The sequence below is a fragment of the Halictus rubicundus genome, chromosome 3, assembly GCF_050948215.1.
Source record: "Halictus rubicundus isolate RS-2024b chromosome 3, iyHalRubi1_principal, whole genome shotgun sequence".
Lineage (NCBI taxonomy): Eukaryota > Metazoa > Arthropoda > Insecta > Hymenoptera > Halictidae > Halictus > Halictus rubicundus.
The window spans coordinates 5,824,025-5,844,371 of NC_135151.1; the positions used below are offsets into that span (position 1 = coordinate 5,824,025).

The 20,347-nt window shown below is 34.5% G+C and overlaps 2 protein-coding genes across 9 annotated transcripts in view; both read right to left on the minus strand.

Moving 5' to 3' along the window:
* Positions 1-20,347, minus strand: part of LOC143352485 (inositol 1,4,5-trisphosphate receptor-like) — a 71,538-nt gene continuing 51,191 nt past the window's right edge. Inside the window, exons 10-47 of one of the 8 annotated variants that reach the window (XM_076785000.1) lie at positions 20,070-20,216; positions 19,704-20,005; positions 19,519-19,633; positions 19,270-19,445; positions 19,036-19,191; positions 18,811-18,961; positions 18,584-18,731; positions 18,310-18,336; positions 17,275-17,614; positions 17,044-17,209; positions 16,463-16,679; positions 15,864-16,402; positions 15,678-15,793; positions 15,469-15,604; positions 15,141-15,398; positions 13,818-13,895; positions 11,841-11,961; positions 11,575-11,717; positions 10,639-10,826; positions 10,464-10,575; positions 9,515-9,622; positions 7,438-7,555; positions 7,128-7,360; positions 6,795-6,936; positions 6,429-6,724; positions 5,737-6,246; positions 5,514-5,663; positions 5,238-5,430; positions 5,028-5,150; positions 4,783-4,955; positions 4,527-4,691; positions 4,279-4,459; positions 4,111-4,203; positions 3,861-4,018; positions 3,622-3,787; positions 2,070-2,230; positions 1,839-2,000; positions 1-1,452 (exon numbers count right to left, since the gene is read on the minus strand). In XM_076785000.1, the coding sequence (XP_076641115.1) occupies positions 1,351-1,452; positions 1,839-2,000; positions 2,070-2,230; positions 3,622-3,787; positions 3,861-4,018; positions 4,111-4,203; positions 4,279-4,459; positions 4,527-4,691; positions 4,783-4,955; positions 5,028-5,150; positions 5,238-5,430; positions 5,514-5,663; positions 5,737-6,246; positions 6,429-6,724; positions 6,795-6,936; positions 7,128-7,360; positions 7,438-7,555; positions 9,515-9,622; positions 10,464-10,575; positions 10,639-10,826; positions 11,575-11,717; positions 11,841-11,961; positions 13,818-13,895; positions 15,141-15,398; positions 15,469-15,604; positions 15,678-15,793; positions 15,864-16,402; positions 16,463-16,679; positions 17,044-17,209; positions 17,275-17,614; positions 18,310-18,336; positions 18,584-18,731; positions 18,811-18,961; positions 19,036-19,191; positions 19,270-19,445; positions 19,519-19,633; positions 19,704-20,005; positions 20,070-20,216 (6,870 nt within the window). In that variant the 3' untranslated portion in view covers positions 1-1,350. The remainder of the gene's footprint in view (positions 1,453-1,838; positions 2,001-2,069; positions 2,231-3,621; positions 3,788-3,860; positions 4,019-4,110; positions 4,204-4,278; positions 4,460-4,526; positions 4,692-4,782; positions 4,956-5,027; positions 5,151-5,237; positions 5,431-5,513; positions 5,664-5,736; positions 6,247-6,428; positions 6,725-6,794; positions 6,937-7,127; positions 7,361-7,437; positions 7,556-9,514; positions 9,623-10,463; positions 10,576-10,638; positions 10,827-11,574; positions 11,718-11,840; positions 11,962-13,817; positions 13,896-15,140; positions 15,399-15,468; positions 15,605-15,677; positions 15,794-15,863; positions 16,403-16,462; positions 16,680-17,043; positions 17,210-17,274; positions 17,615-18,309; positions 18,337-18,583; positions 18,732-18,810; positions 18,962-19,035; positions 19,192-19,269; positions 19,446-19,518; positions 19,634-19,703; positions 20,006-20,069; positions 20,217-20,347) is intronic. The other 7 variants (XM_076785002.1, XM_076785001.1, XM_076785003.1 and 4 more) reach the window with 7 other exon arrangements.
* On the minus strand, positions 2,240-3,553 carry LOC143352486 (uncharacterized). Its single transcript, XM_076785008.1, has 2 exons — positions 2,828-3,553; positions 2,240-2,474 (listed from the first exon to the last, which is right to left on the minus strand). The coding sequence occupies exon 1, from the start codon at positions 3,551-3,553 to the stop codon at positions 2,918-2,920; it is 636 nt and encodes a 211-aa protein (XP_076641123.1). The 3' UTR covers positions 2,240-2,474; positions 2,828-2,917.

The following is a 20,347-nucleotide window of genomic DNA, read 5'->3' on the forward strand; positions in this document are numbered from 1 at the left end:
ATAGACACTATCGAATGTTAGATATCATCCAGGCAAACGGGTTAATGGGAAATGATTTGAAGTCAATCGATGACGTAGTAGTTGCACTAACAATAAATGCGTAATGATTTGATCATTATTCCCGCTCATCGTGTTTCTGGTACAATTATACTTAATTTACATTTACGTGGTTGTAACTACACAATGATAATCATTGACATTGACCTGCAGGAAATATCTATGATTAACGATGCAGAGATGATCTACTGTGTAATCAATTGAACAATCATTTTAATCACGGTTACTCGATAATCGATTTACATACCTATTGGCACCTGATTTCAAGAGAAAGAGACAATTGTGGTACAATAAATAGTTTATCAACCATGTATACCGTATCAATTGCTTCTCCGATGGACGAATTCAATATTTGTATGATCAATAATTTGTTAAATTATTTCAAACTAATATTCAACGATGAATAGACTGTTTAATTTTGTGCTGATTTTGTTAAAGCTAGTTAAAAAGAATTTTTTCTCTCAATATAATGAAAAAATTTTCGATGTTAATTCAACTTGTTTACTTTGTGATAGAATTTTTGCGCCCATGTTCTAAAAATTTGAGTATACTTTGACAATTAATAATATGGACATGAATATTACAAAATGCGAAATAATTCACATATCAAATGAATCTGAAAATGTGTTTCACGGACCCATTCTTACAAGAACAAATTTAATTACTCCATCAACAAGAAAATATATTAAAACGTATTTCTATTTTACAAATTTAAAAATCTAACACAACCGCAAAAAGATCGCTAACATATAAAATAGAATACTCGACATTTACTTTATATGTCCATCTCATGGAACAGTAACATTCTTAAAAATCTATCAAACACGTTGCAAAAACGTTAAAATCTCATTATGAATTCTAGATATGTTAATTTATAAATTCCTACTTCCATGCACGCTTTTGAATATTCACTCAAATTATAATAAAAATCATTTAATCATCTATTTAAAATAATAAATTCTTCACGCTCGTTAATAGTTAAGTAACACATACATTCAACAATTGTCCAAAATGATTTCAGTTAATTATCTCTTGCAGTAGATAATTGATTTGGTGCCGATATAAGTCCGTAATAAATTCGAATGGTGCTGTATTACGCGAAAAATTTATCTTTAAATGTAAGAACAAAGCTGTACAAACACTCCTTCGTGTTGTCCCTAATCTTACTGTCCTGTGTCTTTAAATGCTTCTCAAGAACACCCAAAAATTTATACATCAAATATCGTCTCGGAGTATCAAATAGAGATTCATGTATAATTATAAAGTAAATGAAATATCGGGCACAACCTATGCTTACGCGGGTGAATTCTGTATATACGCGGGTGCGTTCTGTATATACGCGGATGCAGAATTTAAAAGGCCTAGCCGCTGCTTCTGTTTTCGTTGCTCCGTCATCTAGTTAAAATGGAAATCATTATTACACATCAATGAACAAGGATTTATTATTCTAATTTTTGAATGCATCCAGACATGCTTAACACTAGAAATACCAAACCTTAAAAGTGATTGACTTTTTAAAATCTTATAAACATTGGAAGAATATGTTTCTTGATAATTATATCTAAAGGAATCTGGAATTTCTTCTGAGCAACAATCACAAAAGAAATTATTAGATTATATTACTGAATTTACGAAGAACCTTTTAATTCTTAATTTTTGGTATTCAAAAACCTATTAAGTTCATGCTAGTAGGTAAAGCGTTTCTACAGATCTGGAATTTCTAGCGTTAATTGACATTAATGTCCAAGCAAGTGTTTCCCTGTAAAACAGAGCTGGTTTACCTGATCACGAAGCTCGGTGAGTTGTTGAGATAAACATTTCACTAACTGTTGCGTAGATTCTAATTGTGATTGTAAGCTTCTTAACTCTATTTGTTCACCTTCTCCCTCGTCCGCTGCCAAAGACTTCGCCCTCAGCCTCGGGAACCAATCCAAATTTCGATCCTGTAAAAAGTCCACAGAGCTTAAAAGTTAAAGCACGACTCAATGTTTTGAAGCTCTATGGACTATTACCTTCACCATGGCGTAGACATACGACTCAGGCCCTGTGAATTCCGTAGGATCTTTCACCTTCACCAGAACAATGAAATACAAGTAATGCCACATATTGTGCTCGTGCTTCACGTGTTCTTCGAACGACACTGTTTTGTTATCGAAGGATGATCTGTTCAAACCTGTAAAAGAAAAAGGATAAATTCAATATCACATTACACCTTTCGTGTGAGATGTAGTTGCCACAGGCGGCTTAGAACATAAAAAGATATATTTAACTTTAGATTACATTCAACTATAATCCCATCACCACTATAGACCTCTCACCTTTACATTACGCGATATTACCCCCTCTCCCAGTGCCGTAGTTATGCATTCGGGGCCCATACTTCATCAGTAGTATATAGTATGCACCAGGGGGTTCGCCTAATTTCAATATTCATATGAAAAACAACACTTACCGCATATGTATGTATCATTTATTGATTCCCCTCGGGGTTACAATTCTTACATACATCTCCTCCTTTCGATCGCTCTTAACCTAGACTTAATCTTACACTTAACCTAACTTATCCTATATATACGAAAGAGAGAGAGAGAGAGAGAGAGAGATCTCACAACTAATGCCACATCGCGCTCTTGTTATTCCCTCTTCCACACACACACATCTCTGCTCCCCCCTTCCCTAACCTCACACATCCTTCCCTAGACCTCCTGGACCCCCTCTTCCGGTTGCTCTCTCTTTCACTCCATTCTTACGCTTTCACTCCTTATGTTACCTCTCCCGTGCCTCTTTCCTTCATGCTCTTTCTCCATTCATCCACCTTCCTCAACCTTCCTCTCCTTCTCCTTCGTCCCGTCCTCATCTCTCATCCTAATCCATACCTTTGCCACCCTCCTAGCTTCCCCCACCCCCTGCTTCCATTCCTAACACCTCCTTGCTCCTCCAACCATTTTTCCTCGATCTCATCCCATCTCCGCAGTTTCCCATTTACCCACATTTTCATGTATCCTACCTGTACATTCCTTCCTTTCCTCCTTTCCCTCTCCACTTCCCTTTCTATCTTCCATCTTGCCCTTCTCTCCTCTTCCGTCAGATCATCGCCTATCCTTTCGTCCGACCCCCTAAGCTTTTTCGTCCCCTCCATTACCTCCCTTTTGTACTCCCTACTCTTCATCATCACTAGAACCATCCCTCTTCCGTCTTTTCCTACCTTCCCTATCTTTCTCACCTCTTTAACGCCCTCGTATCTCAGCTCCATCTTTTCCCATAACTTCTTGATCTCTTCTTTTGTGTCTCTTCCCTCCACTTTTATCCTCCTGACAACCACGTTATTCCTCTTCCCCTTTCTCTCCCTCTTGTCTTGCCTAATATCTAACCTTCTTATTCTTCTCCTGATCTCCTCTCTTTCCCGTTCTCGCTCATACTCTTTTCTCCCCTCCTCTTGTCCCCCCCTTCCCTTTTTCTCTATCCATTCCTCCACATTCTCCAGTTTTCTCTCCATCCTTTCCACCCAACTATCTGCTTGCTCCCTACCCCTCCTCTCCTCCTCTAACCACCCCTCACGCTTACCGCATATGAAACATGTATTCTTCAGTATTAACTCCTTCTGCTGCTTTTCCGATCTGAGATCAGCGAAAGTATCAATGATGACACCAAAAATGAGATTCAGAACAATAATTATTACGATGAAGAAGAATAGTAAATCATATACGACTCTGGCAACAAACAACGGTTCCTGCAATGGGATAAATCAGAAATAACATTTCAAATTTTACAATTCCTTCAGTTTTTCATATTTCTTTACTTACCGTACTGGAAGGAGCTCGTAAAATATCGCCAATGCCTCCACCATTCCTTAAACCCTGATTTAGAGTTGTGACAATGCACATTACCAAAGAATCACACGATCGTTCTTTTAACTCCCCGCCGATACTAATTACATCTGCATTTTTGTCCCTATCCGCCACTATGATTGCAGAAGTTTTTTGTAATTAATTAAAAGTATGATTTTTAAGAAATGATATCTTAATGATCTATTATAGCAAATAGCTGATATACCTCCTAAAACGGATCGAGAAACTGTGTCAGTTGCCTCACATTTTTCATTATCCACAGCGTTGCATGTTCCTGTATTTGCTTCTGAATATGATGCTGCAATTATTAAAGAAATGCTTTATTTCTATCCATGTACTTGTATTACGTTAGAATACTAGAATATACACTTACACAAGATATCCTCATCAACGGATACTAAGAAATCATCCTTGAAAAACATGAAACCGATGATGGAGAACATATAAACTAAAATTAATGCTAATACAGCGGTGAGTATGATAGATCGTCCATTTCTCGTAACAGATCTGATTACATTGAGCAACGTTTCCTCGCGATAGACTACATCAAAAAGCTGAAAAAATTCAATTGTAAATTTTGAATCGAGAGGTAAAGTTACATTTCTGTACGAGAATACTTACTAAAACTGAGTAGAAAAATGGATGCATAAAAATCCCAAGAACACAAAACATAAGATACGATATATGATACAAAAGTTCAACATTCGTCACTATTTGCTCTAAGCTCCTTGCTAAAGTGCCCTGATTGCCTATAATGCTTATAAGATGTACTACTTTTAATACAATCTGAAACAAAATTGACATGTACGCTAATATTATCAATTTCATATACAAGAGTTAATTTTTACATATCTGTTACGGATGATATTATACTCACCGTAAGAAAACCAAGTAACCATAACGTCGGTGCTGGTCCTATAGAGAAAATCAATCTTAATATTGTTGACGCCACTAACGTGCGTATACCAGACTCCCTTGGTAATGTGATAACAATGACAGCAGACGAAAACATTACCGTCCAAATGAGACCGGACAAGTGCGAACTTAAATCTAAAATAGAGAGGAATATATATACGCGTAAAATATTCATTAACGTGTAAAGATAAAGACTTAAAATCTTACTGGGCACAGTATCCACGAATGGGTAAAAGAAAGCTACAATAAGATTTATGAGTACTGCACAATTGAATAAAATATTACTCCATAATGACATGTAACTGCTCATCCAAAATAGTACTGGTTGTCCTACGATAGAAAAGTACACCATTACATGTTTGATAAAAGTTGATATGAATAATGAGATTACATTTGAAAAGTTAAGATATATCATACCCCTAAGTTTCTTCTGCCATTTCATTTCATTGAACATGTCTTCAGTTCGCTCGAAGAAGTCAGAAACTTTTGATCCTTGATCATCCCGCTCTGTGGTATGTAAGACTTTGATCTTCGTATCCAAGGTAATAAGTTCACAGATTTCTGGAATTGGGAATACGATCTGTTCCAAGGTTCTGTCGTTTCTAACGATCTGAAAAAGATTTATTTGATAATATGTTATTATATTAGCAAATAATACAATGTGCAAACATAATATACGCATAAGTGTCGTACTTCAATTTGAGCTGTATGAGTAGCATAATATTGAAGAGCTTTATTAATCTTAGGGTCCGCATTATTTTGTTCGGATGGCTTCAACATTGACGATAATTCTTTGTTATGTTGTGCTAATTGATGACATAAGATATAAATGTTGTGGCCAACCTGAAAGACAATTAGATTCGTGTTAAAATACTCTTGTTTATACATAATATAACTATCTTTCAAAAATGATTACTTCTTTTGGTGACACTCCATCTTCCCCGTCGGTGGATGAATCATCGACATCGCCATCATCGTCCAACGATTCCTGATGAAATGCTCGACACGCGACATCCACTAATTGTTTGGGATTCATATTATATAGAATTCTTTCCGCGTTCTCGCTGTCACCTCTACTTTCCATTATAGCTAGCAACAATTTACTGGCATTATTTTTCAATTCTAACACTAAATCCATTCGAGTCTTTCCCAAAGGATTAATATCATTCAGAATCAACGCGGTTATTATGTCTAATCCATTAGATTCGTGAGTAGCAATACAGTTTTGGTTATCATGACATGGTCCCTGGCAATACTCAGTCAACGTCTCTAACGTTTGATTAATTAATGCAACATTGTGCTCATTAATATATAATCCTAACAACCCCAATCCTCCAGTAGTTGAGCCACAAATGCAATCTAAGAACATAAGTGTCTCAGACACTAGATTGAAATTTGTCTTGTTATTCTGATTGCGAAGGAAGTTCTATAACAGAAACAAATATTATTAAACACTTAATATACGGCTAATGTGTATATCAAGACCGCCACACACAATCTGTCACGAACATAGTCGAACCCACTCACTATGGTACAATTATGACTGCACAAGCAAAAGGGACAACAAGACGGATAGTGTGTGACGGCTTTTATAGGTTTAAGCATTACCTGTAAATCGCGATTATGATTCTCGCACAGCAATTGCAGAAACCGTAAAATTGGTTGCATTACTAGTACTTTCGTGCTTAATTGACCTTCGTCTCTTTCTGCGCCCACTCCAGTACGGTGCCTCTCCAATTTCTCAGCAATCATATCTTCCAATGCACTTCCCAGTGCTGCATTGGTCGTTGCATCCTCCCCGGAAGCCAGATTGCGAACATTTGCGAAAGCTTGTACTGTAGACGACGCAGCCTGATTTAATTCTTCCCGTAACTCGTCCGTTATTACGATTCCGTTAGGTTTCGCTACATAGATACAAGATATCAATGTAAACTAAATATTAACGCAGATAATTGGAATGCCATTCTATTATACCTGATGTACGTTTCTTTGAGATTTTCTCGATTTCCTTACTCTGCTCCTTGTCCTCATGAGCCTTAGCTGCTATGTCAGACGTGTTCACTGTTACAGTAGACTTAATCTCTTGCTGAGAGTCCTTCATTTTGTCATAAAACACCTAAAAATGTTGGTGACAATATGGAGTGATTAATGAATTGCCAGTGTGATTGTCAGTCCGAAACTTGCAATATTTGTTAGATTCGTTCGATAGCGCATAGCCTAGTTGTCTTAACGTTGAAAATTAATTTCACACGCGATTTTCATCTTATAAATGAAACTGCTGGGATCCTTTTAGAGACCCAAATTTACCTTGAAAAATGACTGGCTCAAATCATCACCCATTAATTTATTAAACACACTCTTTTGAATGATAGGATTTCCACCTTCTAATAAGGCGATACCAAGTTCTATAGCTTCCACAAATATGCTTGGAGAATGGACACTTTTGATTACTAATTCGACCACCAAGTCTGATGCGCCCTCTCGATCAAGATGACTTTGTATTTCATGTAGTGTCCTGCCTGCTCGGCTCAGAAGTTTGGCTGCAAGGGATTAAATATTTAATAAGCAAGTACGATATAGTAGCACATGAATAATATTGTTAAATTTCTGTTTATACCTCCTGGCCCATGTGTGACTGGAGCAGCGTGGGAGACTCCAATTTCTACGTTCTCAGGCTTTTGTATGAACGATTTCCCAAAGTAGCGAGCCAAAAGATTGTGTCTCAATACATCTCCCTGGGGAAAAGGAAACAAAAGGTACATTAGTTTAGTGAAATATGGCTTGATTAACTGCGATGTACCAATACATCGTGCAGAATTTAATAAAAATCCAGTATGTTCCAAAGGGTATCGCCGTGCACCATTTGCAATATATTATAAAAATGTTTACCTAGCCTGTTGTCTAATAATAAAAGTAGATAAATTGTGTATTTACATTATCTGTGCACTAAAGTATCAGAGATATTTGTGCGTTTCGTACTGTGTCTATAAGAAATCCTAATCAATTTTACGTTTCGGTAAAATGCAATACTAACTCTAATTTCTCAGAGCAATCAGAATTGTGTAAAAAATATTATACTCGTATGTTAAGAAATGCACAACACTAAAGATTCAGGTATCTGAGAACTTTCGGGTAGAGTACAAATAGTTTAAATGTACATCATTACAAAATGAAAAGGAGTAATTAGGTACATGGGAGCAGCAAAATTAATGAACTATTTGATATTAAACGATCTATATTATATGTGGCAATATATACAGCTATTAGTAAAGCAAAAGTGAAGATATTATTCACAAAACGAATTGTGTAAATAATTTTGTTTAATTTGTAATGATTTTATTCGAATAATCTGCACTGCTGCTCTCATTCTATTTAACATACACGTAAAACTTTATAATTGCTAACAGTAAGGTATCTAATGACGTATTGGTACACCCTATCTGTAAAAGAAGTGTATATACATATTTAAATATAATAAATTGTCTTATTTCTATTTCTAAACTCTATGCCCATACTGAGATGTACTTGGAAAGAGATATTTTACACTACATGAATTGGTATGCTATAAATCTATAAATTTTGATTCACGATAAGTTGAATATTTTTCAACTTATTCGAACATCCACTTAAACATCTATTCCAACCGTCCACATTCTAAAAAAAAAGACTCAATACTTTTTCAACAAACGAGTCTCCTATCGTAAATCAGAATTACTTCAAGTATAAAATCCAATATCTATTCTATGCTTATGCTATGTCCACTAAAAAAAAAGTAACAAGAGAAGATAAGTTAAAAAGCAGAGCACGAACTTAGTGAATGTAAGAAAATTGTTCAAGCACATGCAGAAGGAACTTACACAACGTACATTATTTTTGTACTTATACAGATTTCATCGATCGTATCATATAATGTAGTAAAGTCAGTTCTTTACAAGCAGTAGCAAATAATAAAAGTGTGTTTAAATATGCATATTTCATACAATTGAAAGATATAAATATTTACTGTGGTTTTAACAGTAAAACACACTAACAAACTTTTTGTTCATTAGCTGGACATCCTATGCGTGTGCATACACACTTGTGACAATAAAAGATGTTCAATATTGAAGATTTCATAAATATACAGTGCAAATTGTAAGGAACGACACATTTGGTATTTGTGATGGATTAAAAAATATAAAAAATTTATATGAAGTTGCAATCTTATAAAAAATGGATGTGGAAAGCATTATTACTTTTCTTCATAATTGTTTGCCTTTATTAGTAACGTGTTGATACATAAACTGGCTTATTCGATGGCAATGTTTTATCTGTTAAATTTAGATCATTTGTTGAAAAACGAGTGGTCCATAAAGTCAAAAAATATTACAAAGTCACAATAATTTGAAAGAAAAGGAAATGTGATTATCATTCTAGAGGTGACCTAAGAGTTTTCTGGAAAAACGAAAAACAAAAAAGAGGTGTGGATTCTCGCACACCTCTAGTACTGTTTCGCCAGAGGTGATTTCGAAGTGCAAAGGATGAGATGTATTATATTTCCGTGTGCGTTTCTTGTAATTCACACTGTATACGTACAATAAATAACGATAGAGTGATGGTGAGATAAACTCTCAGAAATATAAATCAAATTGGTATTGCCAATTTATATACGTTGTGCCCACAAATTACCGTTGTTATCTACTTTTAATTTTTACCCGCTCTTGCTGAGTCATATGACGAGTCTCAGACTCGTCGACACAGTCTGTTCCGACTTGTGGCTCGGTCTGCTGTTCTGTTTCTTCTTCTGCCGAGACACCTTCGCTCTTCGTTTGCAGCATGAAAACATCTTTACCTACATATCTATTCTACGAAACCTACTCACCCACTGTTTATTTAACTCTCTATGGCGTAATTCAGAAAAGCTTAATTGCGTCTTATCTCATTTGCGGTCTCTATGTTGCCAACTAAAGAAACTTTTATATGTATGTAATATTGCGTACTGATCATCTAAAGTGCCGTGAAACATATGGGCATTTAGCTTTTCGGCAAACATGTAAAATACAAGTGGATATGGAAACACAAATTTTCATAAACTTTTAGGTTCAACAAGAACTTGAAACGGTAACATGTTCAACCAATAATACATGGTGCGGTGCTAATTAACGGCATCGAATCCTCATCGAATGGGACATGCTCCAGAAACTGAATACTATAGAATTCGTTAAAATGCAATGAATTTTTTGGTACTTGAAATCTATCTTTGATACGACCCAACACGTAGATCCTTAATCGTTTGCAAAAATAAATATTAATATTATCATAAAGTATGCATTAATTATAATTTTTCCTGTTAACGTGTCGCAGCTACTACAAGGTCTACACAAGGCTATAACAATGATAATAACATAATTGTAATACATATAAAACTGTACATTCAAGAGCGAAGATTACATTTACATTCATAAATGCGCGCATAATGTTTACCTTGGAAATGTTACTTCAATAAACAACAAGCTTTAAGCATGTCTGGAAGATTCGTCACCATTAATTAATAACTACAGTATTTCTTGAGAAACAACTGAATGCCCTTTTCCACATTATTGTGTCTTTCCGTATGATAATGATTATTGTAGCCCATGCAAAACACAATTCTGTGAAACTCACTTTTTCACCATATTCGGGATCTATGGCCATCATTTCTCTGAGAGTCCTCAACACCTTGACACATAATTTCTCCTCTTTCTCTTCGAGTAATTTTTCTGTGTGCTTGATTAATCTAAAAAAGAAATCAAAATAACAAAAAACGGAATATATAAGTTAATCTATAGGAAAAAGTTACCTTCGTATAAAGCCGCCATTTTCGCATCTTTTTCTAGCATCGGTTGCTGCTGGAAACAATAATTCTGGTCGATAGAGAATGTCCACTAATAAAGATAATTCTGACTGCACCAATGGCTTCAATTGCTCTTCCAATAATGACACTATATCTTGTAAACCTTCTATAATGCTTCGGTCCAAACGCATTAGCTAAATAAATATTAATTATCCTACGTTAATTTCGTGTATACATATCATTGCTTCTAATGTGCAATCACTCTCTTCTAATACAGGTCACTAGCCCCTTAATTGGATATTCCCGATATTTCATTTTGCAATGTGCGTCATTAAATATGCTACTTCAGACTTTACAGTGTGACAAAGCAGTACAAACTTAAAATACCTTTTAAGTGATCCTCATTTAATGATTCTAATACTTTAATTATATCGTACATACGTACATATTGTTAATACGTTACCCTGTTTCAATAATAACAAGTATTGTGGCTTTAGGTATATCTACGCTACACATCCTTGACCAATTACACTGTCCAATAATTGTTTAGTTCATTTCGGATTTCTAACTTCTAATTTGCGCTTTATAAGAAAATATATATTTTTGATAAATATTTTTTTTTTTAAATATTACATAGCAGCAAAAAACGTACACATCCGTATTCGGCACACAAAAATTTATAAAATACATCTTTGAAAATTAGAAACCCATATTTGTATTGAGCAGTGTTATTAGCTTTAAAGCACTAATATTTTTAAGCTGTATCAAACTAGCAAGATGCTAAATTCTAATGAGTGACTTTTACCTCATCCTTAGTATCCTCATCAATTAAGTCACTCTAAATATTTGAAGATTGAATCTATTACAAATTGATTAAATATTTCTCTCGAAAGTAACAGTATTTGGAAGCTTAAATAATCTCCAAATAGTGTATATTATTACCTGGCTTTGAGTGCGTTCTATTTTTGGTTGTTTAGCAGCTTGAAGCCATTTGCTAGTTTGTCTACTGAGCATTGCTGCTTTATTAAACATAGAAGCAACCTGGCTTTCCAAATCTGTTGGTATAGCTATGCCTCTGCCTTTGGCTATTAGAAAAAAAAAAGGAAAGATTTTTAATGAAAGGAAAAGGAAAATTTGTTTAAGGTCAGAATAATATTCTACTAAGTTTTAATCAGTATTGATACAGTATTAAAATAATATTCACTCACCCACATCAGACAATGTCCTTATACAATTTTCCACATTGAATCTTTGTCCAGCATTTAACCATGCACATTGTGATACTTTAAAAGCTGCATGTAGCAGCTGAACGAATATAGGTTGTCGTGTCTGTTATAAAAAAAACCCAAATTTCTGTTAATATTGTTACAGGACAATAAAACATCTAAAATATGAGAGCAATAAACGCAATGTACAAAAATGTATACATTATTATACTCCTGTAACTTATACTATTTACATATTTTTGTATTTTCTTGTGTAAATCAAGCTTTTAAACGTAAAGCCCTATTTATAGTAATCCAAAGTACATAAAATATATGCATTCATTTTAATGTATTAAAGAATTTAGTATTAGTTGTGTTATTTTCTGCATTCACTATAACACACTCATTGCCAAGCAGTCTCGATAAGGAGACTTGTAAATATCGACTCGTAGATTCATGCTGCGGGAAATATGTAGAATAGAAAAGTTTTAAAAGCACGTAAATTAGAAAATATTTTTAGTATATAGAACAAAAGAACACTTGTTAATATTTCTGGTAGTTTGACTAACAGGCTTACAATTTACTCAATAAGGACAGTGAATGTGTTAGTATAACTCTATAATAATACATATTATCATTTGTACTTATAAATCATTAACCAGAACTGTAAAAGTATATGCTCCTTCTTTAGAATTTTTCTTGCTTCATGCTACTGTACTTTACATATTCATGTTATTGTATTATACAGACATGTATGTACAAGAAACGTTTTGTATTGACAAGTTACATATATTCTAACAGAAAATATAGAGGATGTTCCATTTGAAGGTTCGTACGCAATTATTTCCCAAACTATAGCTCGTTGTAAAAAATATGTGAAGTAAAACTTAGTCTGTTTCGGAGGAGACATTGTATGGTGGTCTCAAATTTTCTCCAGGTGGACGTGTGATTCTAAGATTTCAATTTTTTCATACGGAACTGTGTGTTTTTGTTTAGGCAAGCATGTAGCCTATTCCGAGACGAATTCACTGACCTATACTTTTGTCTCCCAAGGTCATTTAGTGCCGTCCAAAATTTAGCTTAGATAGACGAAAGCACGTCCACTGAGAGAAGGTTTGTGACCACCATAAGATGTCTCCCCCAAATCAGAGTAAGTTTTATTTGGAGTATTTTTACAACAAACTATGATTTGGGAAATAACTACGTGCAAAACTTCAAATGGGATACCCTGTATACTAGGTAAGACGGAAATCAAAGTACAACCTAAATAGAGATGATTCTATTAGGTTGTCGCATATGAAATGTCTGATTTTTAACAGTAATATTGAACAAACATAATCTTCTTCTAAATGAACTTATGAATCGAACTAAGCATCATTCTAATCAACATATTCTATCAATGAATTACAAGTCCCTTGATTGTATTACCATAGAAATTCAATGTTTAAGGTCATTCATTAATAGTGTGTTAATTGTACATTTTGTAGATCAACACATTTTGACCAATCATCACATAATGCTATCGTCAATATGTTATTTTTCCACTCATAAAAAGAATACTCAACAATCACATTGTTTGGCATTGAAATAAACTTTATGCAAAAGTAAAATTAGTCATCTAAATAAAGATTGAAGATAGGATATTAAGAATTAGCTTTGTATCTTAACATGATGTATAATGAACCTATAGATTATAATAGTATTTCTTGATCGAAACGCTTCATAACATTTGCATTACAAAATCGAACATTTCATATCCAACAAATATGTGAAAAAATTGGTAACAAGAATATAATATTCATTTCGGTAATTATCTGCGATTTCCACCCTACTCTGTGTACAATGCCATAAATCTATTCACCAGTCTGAAATTTCACGTCTAATGTCATTCTCTAGCATCATTTCACCATGTATCGTGTTAGTATAAATGTGTATTTACATGTGCTCAATACCGGTTGAGCATTTTAACTGGATACTCACATAGCCAGTAAGATTATTATCGGTAATCCGGTCACTCTCCTTGATGCTCCAATATAGTCTAGCCTCGTGCAGATGTTTCTATTAGTAAATCAACCCACCACCATATAGACCCAGCACCCAGACCCAGTAAACCAATGTTGATGAGTCAAAGAAGGCCAGGTGTAGCATGCCAAAAACACAGAACATGCCGCTGATGCAATCACCAATTACCAAGCACACATCAATAATTATATTACCGTAATGGTAATCAATTTATCAATACACTCTGGCCTACCGTATTATAATAGGCAAAATAAAAAATAAATAAATAAAAATAAAATATATCGCTAAAACAAGAACAGAAGTGAATGTATTTAAATAAAAGTTAATGGCTTTACGTGTTCGTGATATGTACTTGGTTTCAAAGAAAACTCCAATTAATGTGTTCATCATGCAAAGCAAGAAATCATCAGATAAAATAATCAGAATGTCTGCATAGATTTCGCGCGAAATTAAGTATGTGTCAATTGTGTTGCGTACGCTTACAATATATCAATTTATTTAGTCGTACCCATATTTTATAGAATAAGTGCCTAAAAGTACGTTTACATGGTACCATTATAATTATACTTATGATCTACTATAGTACAGGTCACATATCTTTACCTAAGCTTCTCTTTATACAAGTACGCAGTTCGAGTTTCTTACGTTAGGCAAAACTAGCAGTTTCAGATTTGTATCTACTAATTACCTCCATTTCGATGAACTTCAGTTTTTTTAATGAAACACAACAATTATTTGAGTTCAAATTATTCGATTTTATATTCATAAAATTATAGAAACCACCATAAAGGGATAGAAGCACCTTTACTGTAAGAATCTACAGTTACATTTCTCCGGAAGAGAAACCAATTTTTCTGAATTTAGTGTATGTATATTCTTGTGCAAAATTGAGAAATTATCCAAAGCTTAAAACATTAAGCCACAGTTTCTAATTGTATATAGTAGTTAAAGATACACGTTTTTCACAGAATGAACAGCAAAACATGATGTTATGTGAAAATACGAACAGTTGTGCTTTAATTAAGATCACATAAATACATTTAAGAAAAGATTACTTTCTTTCAACTCCATAAATATTCATGTATGTATCAGTGTGCTCACATACTCAAAAAAAGGTGCCATATCCACCACACAAATATTAACGTTAATTTGAAAGTTTCTGTTAGAGGCTTGTACTGATTACACCGTAAACTTGGTAGAATGTATGTATTCATGAAAACAGTTTACAGAAATCAAAATTATAAATTTAACATAAGAGAATGTAACAAATAAATACGGTACCTGCACTGTAGTACTCTGATCTGAAAACGGACTGCTAAAGAATGTCGTAATGATATTCATTAGGCAACCTGTCACATAATTTTCCAGAGTGGTATCAGCATGTTCACGATCATGCGTGGCAGTCGCTATTATACCCATGTCTACAATGAAAGATTTTTCAAACAACGACCACATATGATTCGACGTGTAAATTTCTTTCATTTCCACTTCTGTGTCAATGTAGCAATGATTGAGGAAATTTATATATGCTTCTTTCACCTGAAAGATAAACAAATTTCAAGAAACTTATCGTTGATAAAAATAGATTCTTGGTCAACGCTAAACTTACTTCTGGTATGCAATCTGGATGCGATACCATAGCAACAATATCATCTAATGGTAAAAGACTGTGGCATTTAATTTCTGTGTTAACATTTTTCCCCATCGTACAACAAGCTAATAATTTCACTAATTCTACATGATACCTAAAAAAATAATCTCATAAATTGTACAATATAGGAGAAACGCTAAATGGATATGTGTATCGTTGATATATACTTTAATAGACTACTTTCATCCATTCTGTGCCTTTCAGACCGCATCATTTCCACAAAATGATTAAAAGAAGCTCTGTCATTATAAAAGACAAGAACATCTTCACCGGATTGAACCATCTACAAAATAATTATATTTTAAAAATACATCGAAGCCTTTTTGCATACGATCATACGCTTCATTACTCACCTCTTGCATCACCATTTCCTGGCATTTTCTGATGAACTGATTCTCAGCTTTTACTACCGTTTGAAGAAATTTTAAATACTGTACATGTTTCCCATGAGTTTCTATGCAATGCACAAAATGTTGTATAACCTTAGCGCTCACTTCATTGCACAAAGTAGAATTATCTTGAAAAATGCTGCACACGGTTTGCGCTTCGCGTATACCAGGATTCAAAAACAAGTCCAGATGCTTATGCAACAAAACCTGATTCTGTTGATTGCCTAAACAAAAGTTCTGTAGAAAATCATGCGCTAATCGCATCAACTCGTTCATTCGAACGTCCTCTTTGGTATCATATGGAACTTGTAGTAAATCTAATACAACAGTGTGTACTCCGACGTTCCGTAAAAGTCTTTGCTCATGTTTCCGTGGTTTCAATTGACCACCCACCGTTTGAATGCATAGCTTGTTCATACGAATTAATATCTGTTGTATTTTTTTATATTCCTCAGCTTGGTCCGTGTGCAACGGAGGACCAATGTCTAAATCTATTGCGGATCCTATAATTGCAGATATTATTTATTTTTCATGAAGCAATCATTTTTCAAACTTATTACTACCTTTCTTGTCAGACGTGGATAAGTGAGGTGGTGTTTTCCGAGGTGTAGCTCTATCATCTTCTTCTTCCTTGCTTTTCTTCTTACCTCCATGTTCTTCTGCCGCTTTAGATTTGTACACCCAAAGTTCTGATTTTTCAACCGACTGTCGTAGAACATCTAAATCCGATTTGATTTGTTTATAAGACTCAACATCGCTATCAGACACCAATAGTTGTACCTATTTAGAAAAAAATATCCTCTAGAATATCTCTATTAATATAGGGTGTGTGTGATGACTGCCATCTATAGTTCACACACGTTCTCTATTAGAGGTGTGCGAGAACTCGAAATTCTCAGGTCGGGAGGAGTCAAGAATTTTTTTCGGGAAGGGTTGTCGAAAGTTTCGAGATTTTCGAATATATGAGAAGAACCCGAATGTGCTCGGCAATCCCAAAAATTCTCGAGAACCCGTCTCGTTTCAGCTCGACGCCTTCTCGACCCATCTCGACCATCGGGAAGCCGACATTTTTGGGTTCTCGTAAACCTTTAATTAACACTATCTTCATTTTTTTACTTGTAGTATCGAAGATGATATAACGTACTTGTTTAAATGCCTGCAAAACTTCTTGTCTTTGACTGAAGTGCCTGAAAAGTAAATGTAGTGCACCAGAAACTAATGGAGGATAGTCGTGCATCGCCAAATGAAGCAAAACACGCAAAAATGTCCTGCCACCTTGACCATCCAAGTCTAGCGCTACACACTCCTCACTAAAATGCATAAATTACAAAATATTTATCTAACATTTAAATAAAAACGCCGAATGATGTATTACCTGCTTCCAAATATACCCTCTGCTTGGGTCCCAATTAGTTCCAAATCGATGGTTTTCTGACCAGGACTCAAATCGCTAGAGGCTTTTTCAGTTTCGTCGAATTCTTGCTTGAAAATGCTTAATAAACAGGATATTCTGTAGTCCAATCGAACGTCAAGAATGAATTGTAAGATTTCAATTATCTTCAATTTCGTGTCCATCACTAGTGGATATTCTTTCTGTGAAAGTGGTTTTGGCCTCGGAGATGTACTTCCCCCTAGCACTTGTCCGGCTGAACCCAATGTCAGACTTGTCATTACTGCGCCCATGTCTCCAATACATCTCAGTACTCCACCCTCGGCTATTAAAAGCATATCTTTTACTAAGTTTTTAATATACAGTCGAGGACAAAATTAAGTGGAAACCATTTGAAACTAACAGCTTCTTTCAAATTGGATCAAACCACTCGAGTTTTTAAAAATTGTCGTCATAGCCACAGATAAAAATCAAAACTAAAAATCGTGACCCTCATATTTTTCTTAACAATTTCGAAAAATAGTAATGTTTAATTAATCTTCTTTATATATTACCCAACAAACTAATCCTTCTAACATTTCAAAAAAGTTCAAGTCGTTCGGCCCAATTTTAGAAAAGTTATTAGTTTTCTAAAGGGTGTCCACTTGATCTGATCCCCGACTGTATCTTATGAGAATTATTAGAAGTAATCTCATTATGTGATATTATAAATATTATAGTTAAAGAAGTTATACATATACATATAAACAAGATCCAATTAAAGGTATAGACATTAAATGAAATTTTGAGAAAATGATATTGATAGTACACAAAAACTAGCAACATATCTACATATACTAACACATGTGGAATGTAGAACACGTAAGGAGGAAGGTAACCATGCGGTTAATGAAATTAATATGATCCAATCGATGTTGCGTGAAAATGATATTTTAACATAAATGAATAGTTCAACTTAGTCATTTTAGGACCGTTACTTAAGGAACCTGAAATTGCTATTAATTTGTAGTTATGCATTACCTGTTTCCTGAGAATCCGTAGACTCAGCTTTAGAAGTTTGTAGAAGAAATCAGTTAATTACATTTATATGTGCATACTTTGGTACATGTATTTGTATCATTGGGTATACTATTCTACAAAGTTAATTGTGCATAAATACTACTTGGAATATATTATTAGCACTTTTGATTGGGTATATTTATGAAAGAAATTACAACACTTAATTACAACACACTGTGTTGAAAAAATTAGTGTATGTACAAGAAGATGTTATGATCGTAAATGACCAACTTACAGTCAATCTCACCGGTTGGAATTTTTCTCTCTGCAGTATCGTTTTCTGAAATGCAATCCAAAATGCTTAGCAACGTTTTAGTTAGTCTCAACAGGTCGCTGAAGCTGTAGAATCCGAAGTAAATTAGATCGCGTGCCAGTTTAACTACCTGAAATTAATTTAAAATATTGAGTAATTTAGTTTCTTCGAGAACGCTGTGTCTTAGATATTGAATTTAATCTTCTTACTTCAAACGTAAGTTTATTCTGTTCTTGGTCTGCGAACGACCACATTTTTGCAACCACATTGCATAAATAATCTTCCACGAACATTATAGTGGCACTAAATTTAGCACGAACGAGTTCTTTATTTTGATCCCGCATTCTATTCGCGTCATAGCTGAAATTAGCATATGCATTAAATAAATCTTTCTTAATGCGTATAACTATTCCATGCGTTACATTTTTACATACTCATTAATGCTCATTTTCGAAGGAATCTCAGACCATAGGCGTGCATACTTCACAGGAGTTACTTGCTCTTGAGGATCTCTATCGACGTGCAGATGTAACATGAGTCGACAGAAAGATGCTCGCAACTCGTATGGCACTGTTTCATCTTCCATGCACCTAAATATTTAATCAGAAGTTTTGTTTGTGTTGCAGCATTAAAGCAGACAATTCAGAGGTAAAACGTGTTCGACTTACTTCAGTATAAGACTAATATCTAAATGCGGTGATAAATTATTCAAAGCTAGGTACTGTCTGTTCAGGCACATATTGCTAAAGAGATTTAACTGGTGTCTATAATAGTCTAATATTGCTACGTCGTGAACACTGCCTAATTTTGCTCCCCGTGATAACTCATTCAAAGACGTCGACTTCTGTAAATTGTATCACCAATATTAAAAACTTCAAACAAATTTTATAAATATTCTGGCATATATAGACGCTAACCGTTGCATTCTTCCATAGAAGAAATACTTCCAGTTCTTCGACAACAGTGATTCGTGGTTCACCGTTCTCTTGTTTCTCGTCAAGTTCCTCCACCTCAACCTGAGTTTTCATCATCCTAGAACATTGATTATACATCAACATGTATCAACGAAGCAAGCACCGTTGAGAAACTTGATTTACCTTACCTAGTTTCTAGTAATATATCCTTATTCTTTTCGCTCAACACGCTCTTGCAAATTAACTCCTGAGTCACGGCTATTGCCTTCTTATTAGAAATACATAGGTCCGACAAGTAATCTAAAAATCTCGATTCCCAATTATGCATGTTCTTTCGAACAAGACCCACGAACGTTTCAATTTCTGCAGCCGTAATATGCTTCTCTAACAATTTTCTATTATTATGTAAGAGTGCAGTGATGGTGTCCTCCGCTAGGATGTCGTATCCAATTTGTTTTTGCATGAAGGCAAAGTGTTTCGCAATATATTCCTACGTTGTAAGAGTTGCGTTAATAACATGTAAATTGAGATGCACCTATTATTAAACAAAATACCTGGTTCTTTCTGTAATCTTGTTGTGAAAGTCTTAAAATTCGGTAACACAAACGAAACATATACTTATATGGTGCATGCCTAGGATCGTTCAGTTCCTCTATTCTAAGAAATGGTCCCTCGCCCTCTGCAGACTCTAAGAACGGAGCCTGTGGATCATCATTTTTACTATTGATATAGAATTGAAGAATAAAAGTGTCGGTGAAAAGTAGAGATGTGAAAGAACCTGAAAATGTCGGGTACCCGATGATCGGGAAGGGAGATGGAGATGTCAGATCGG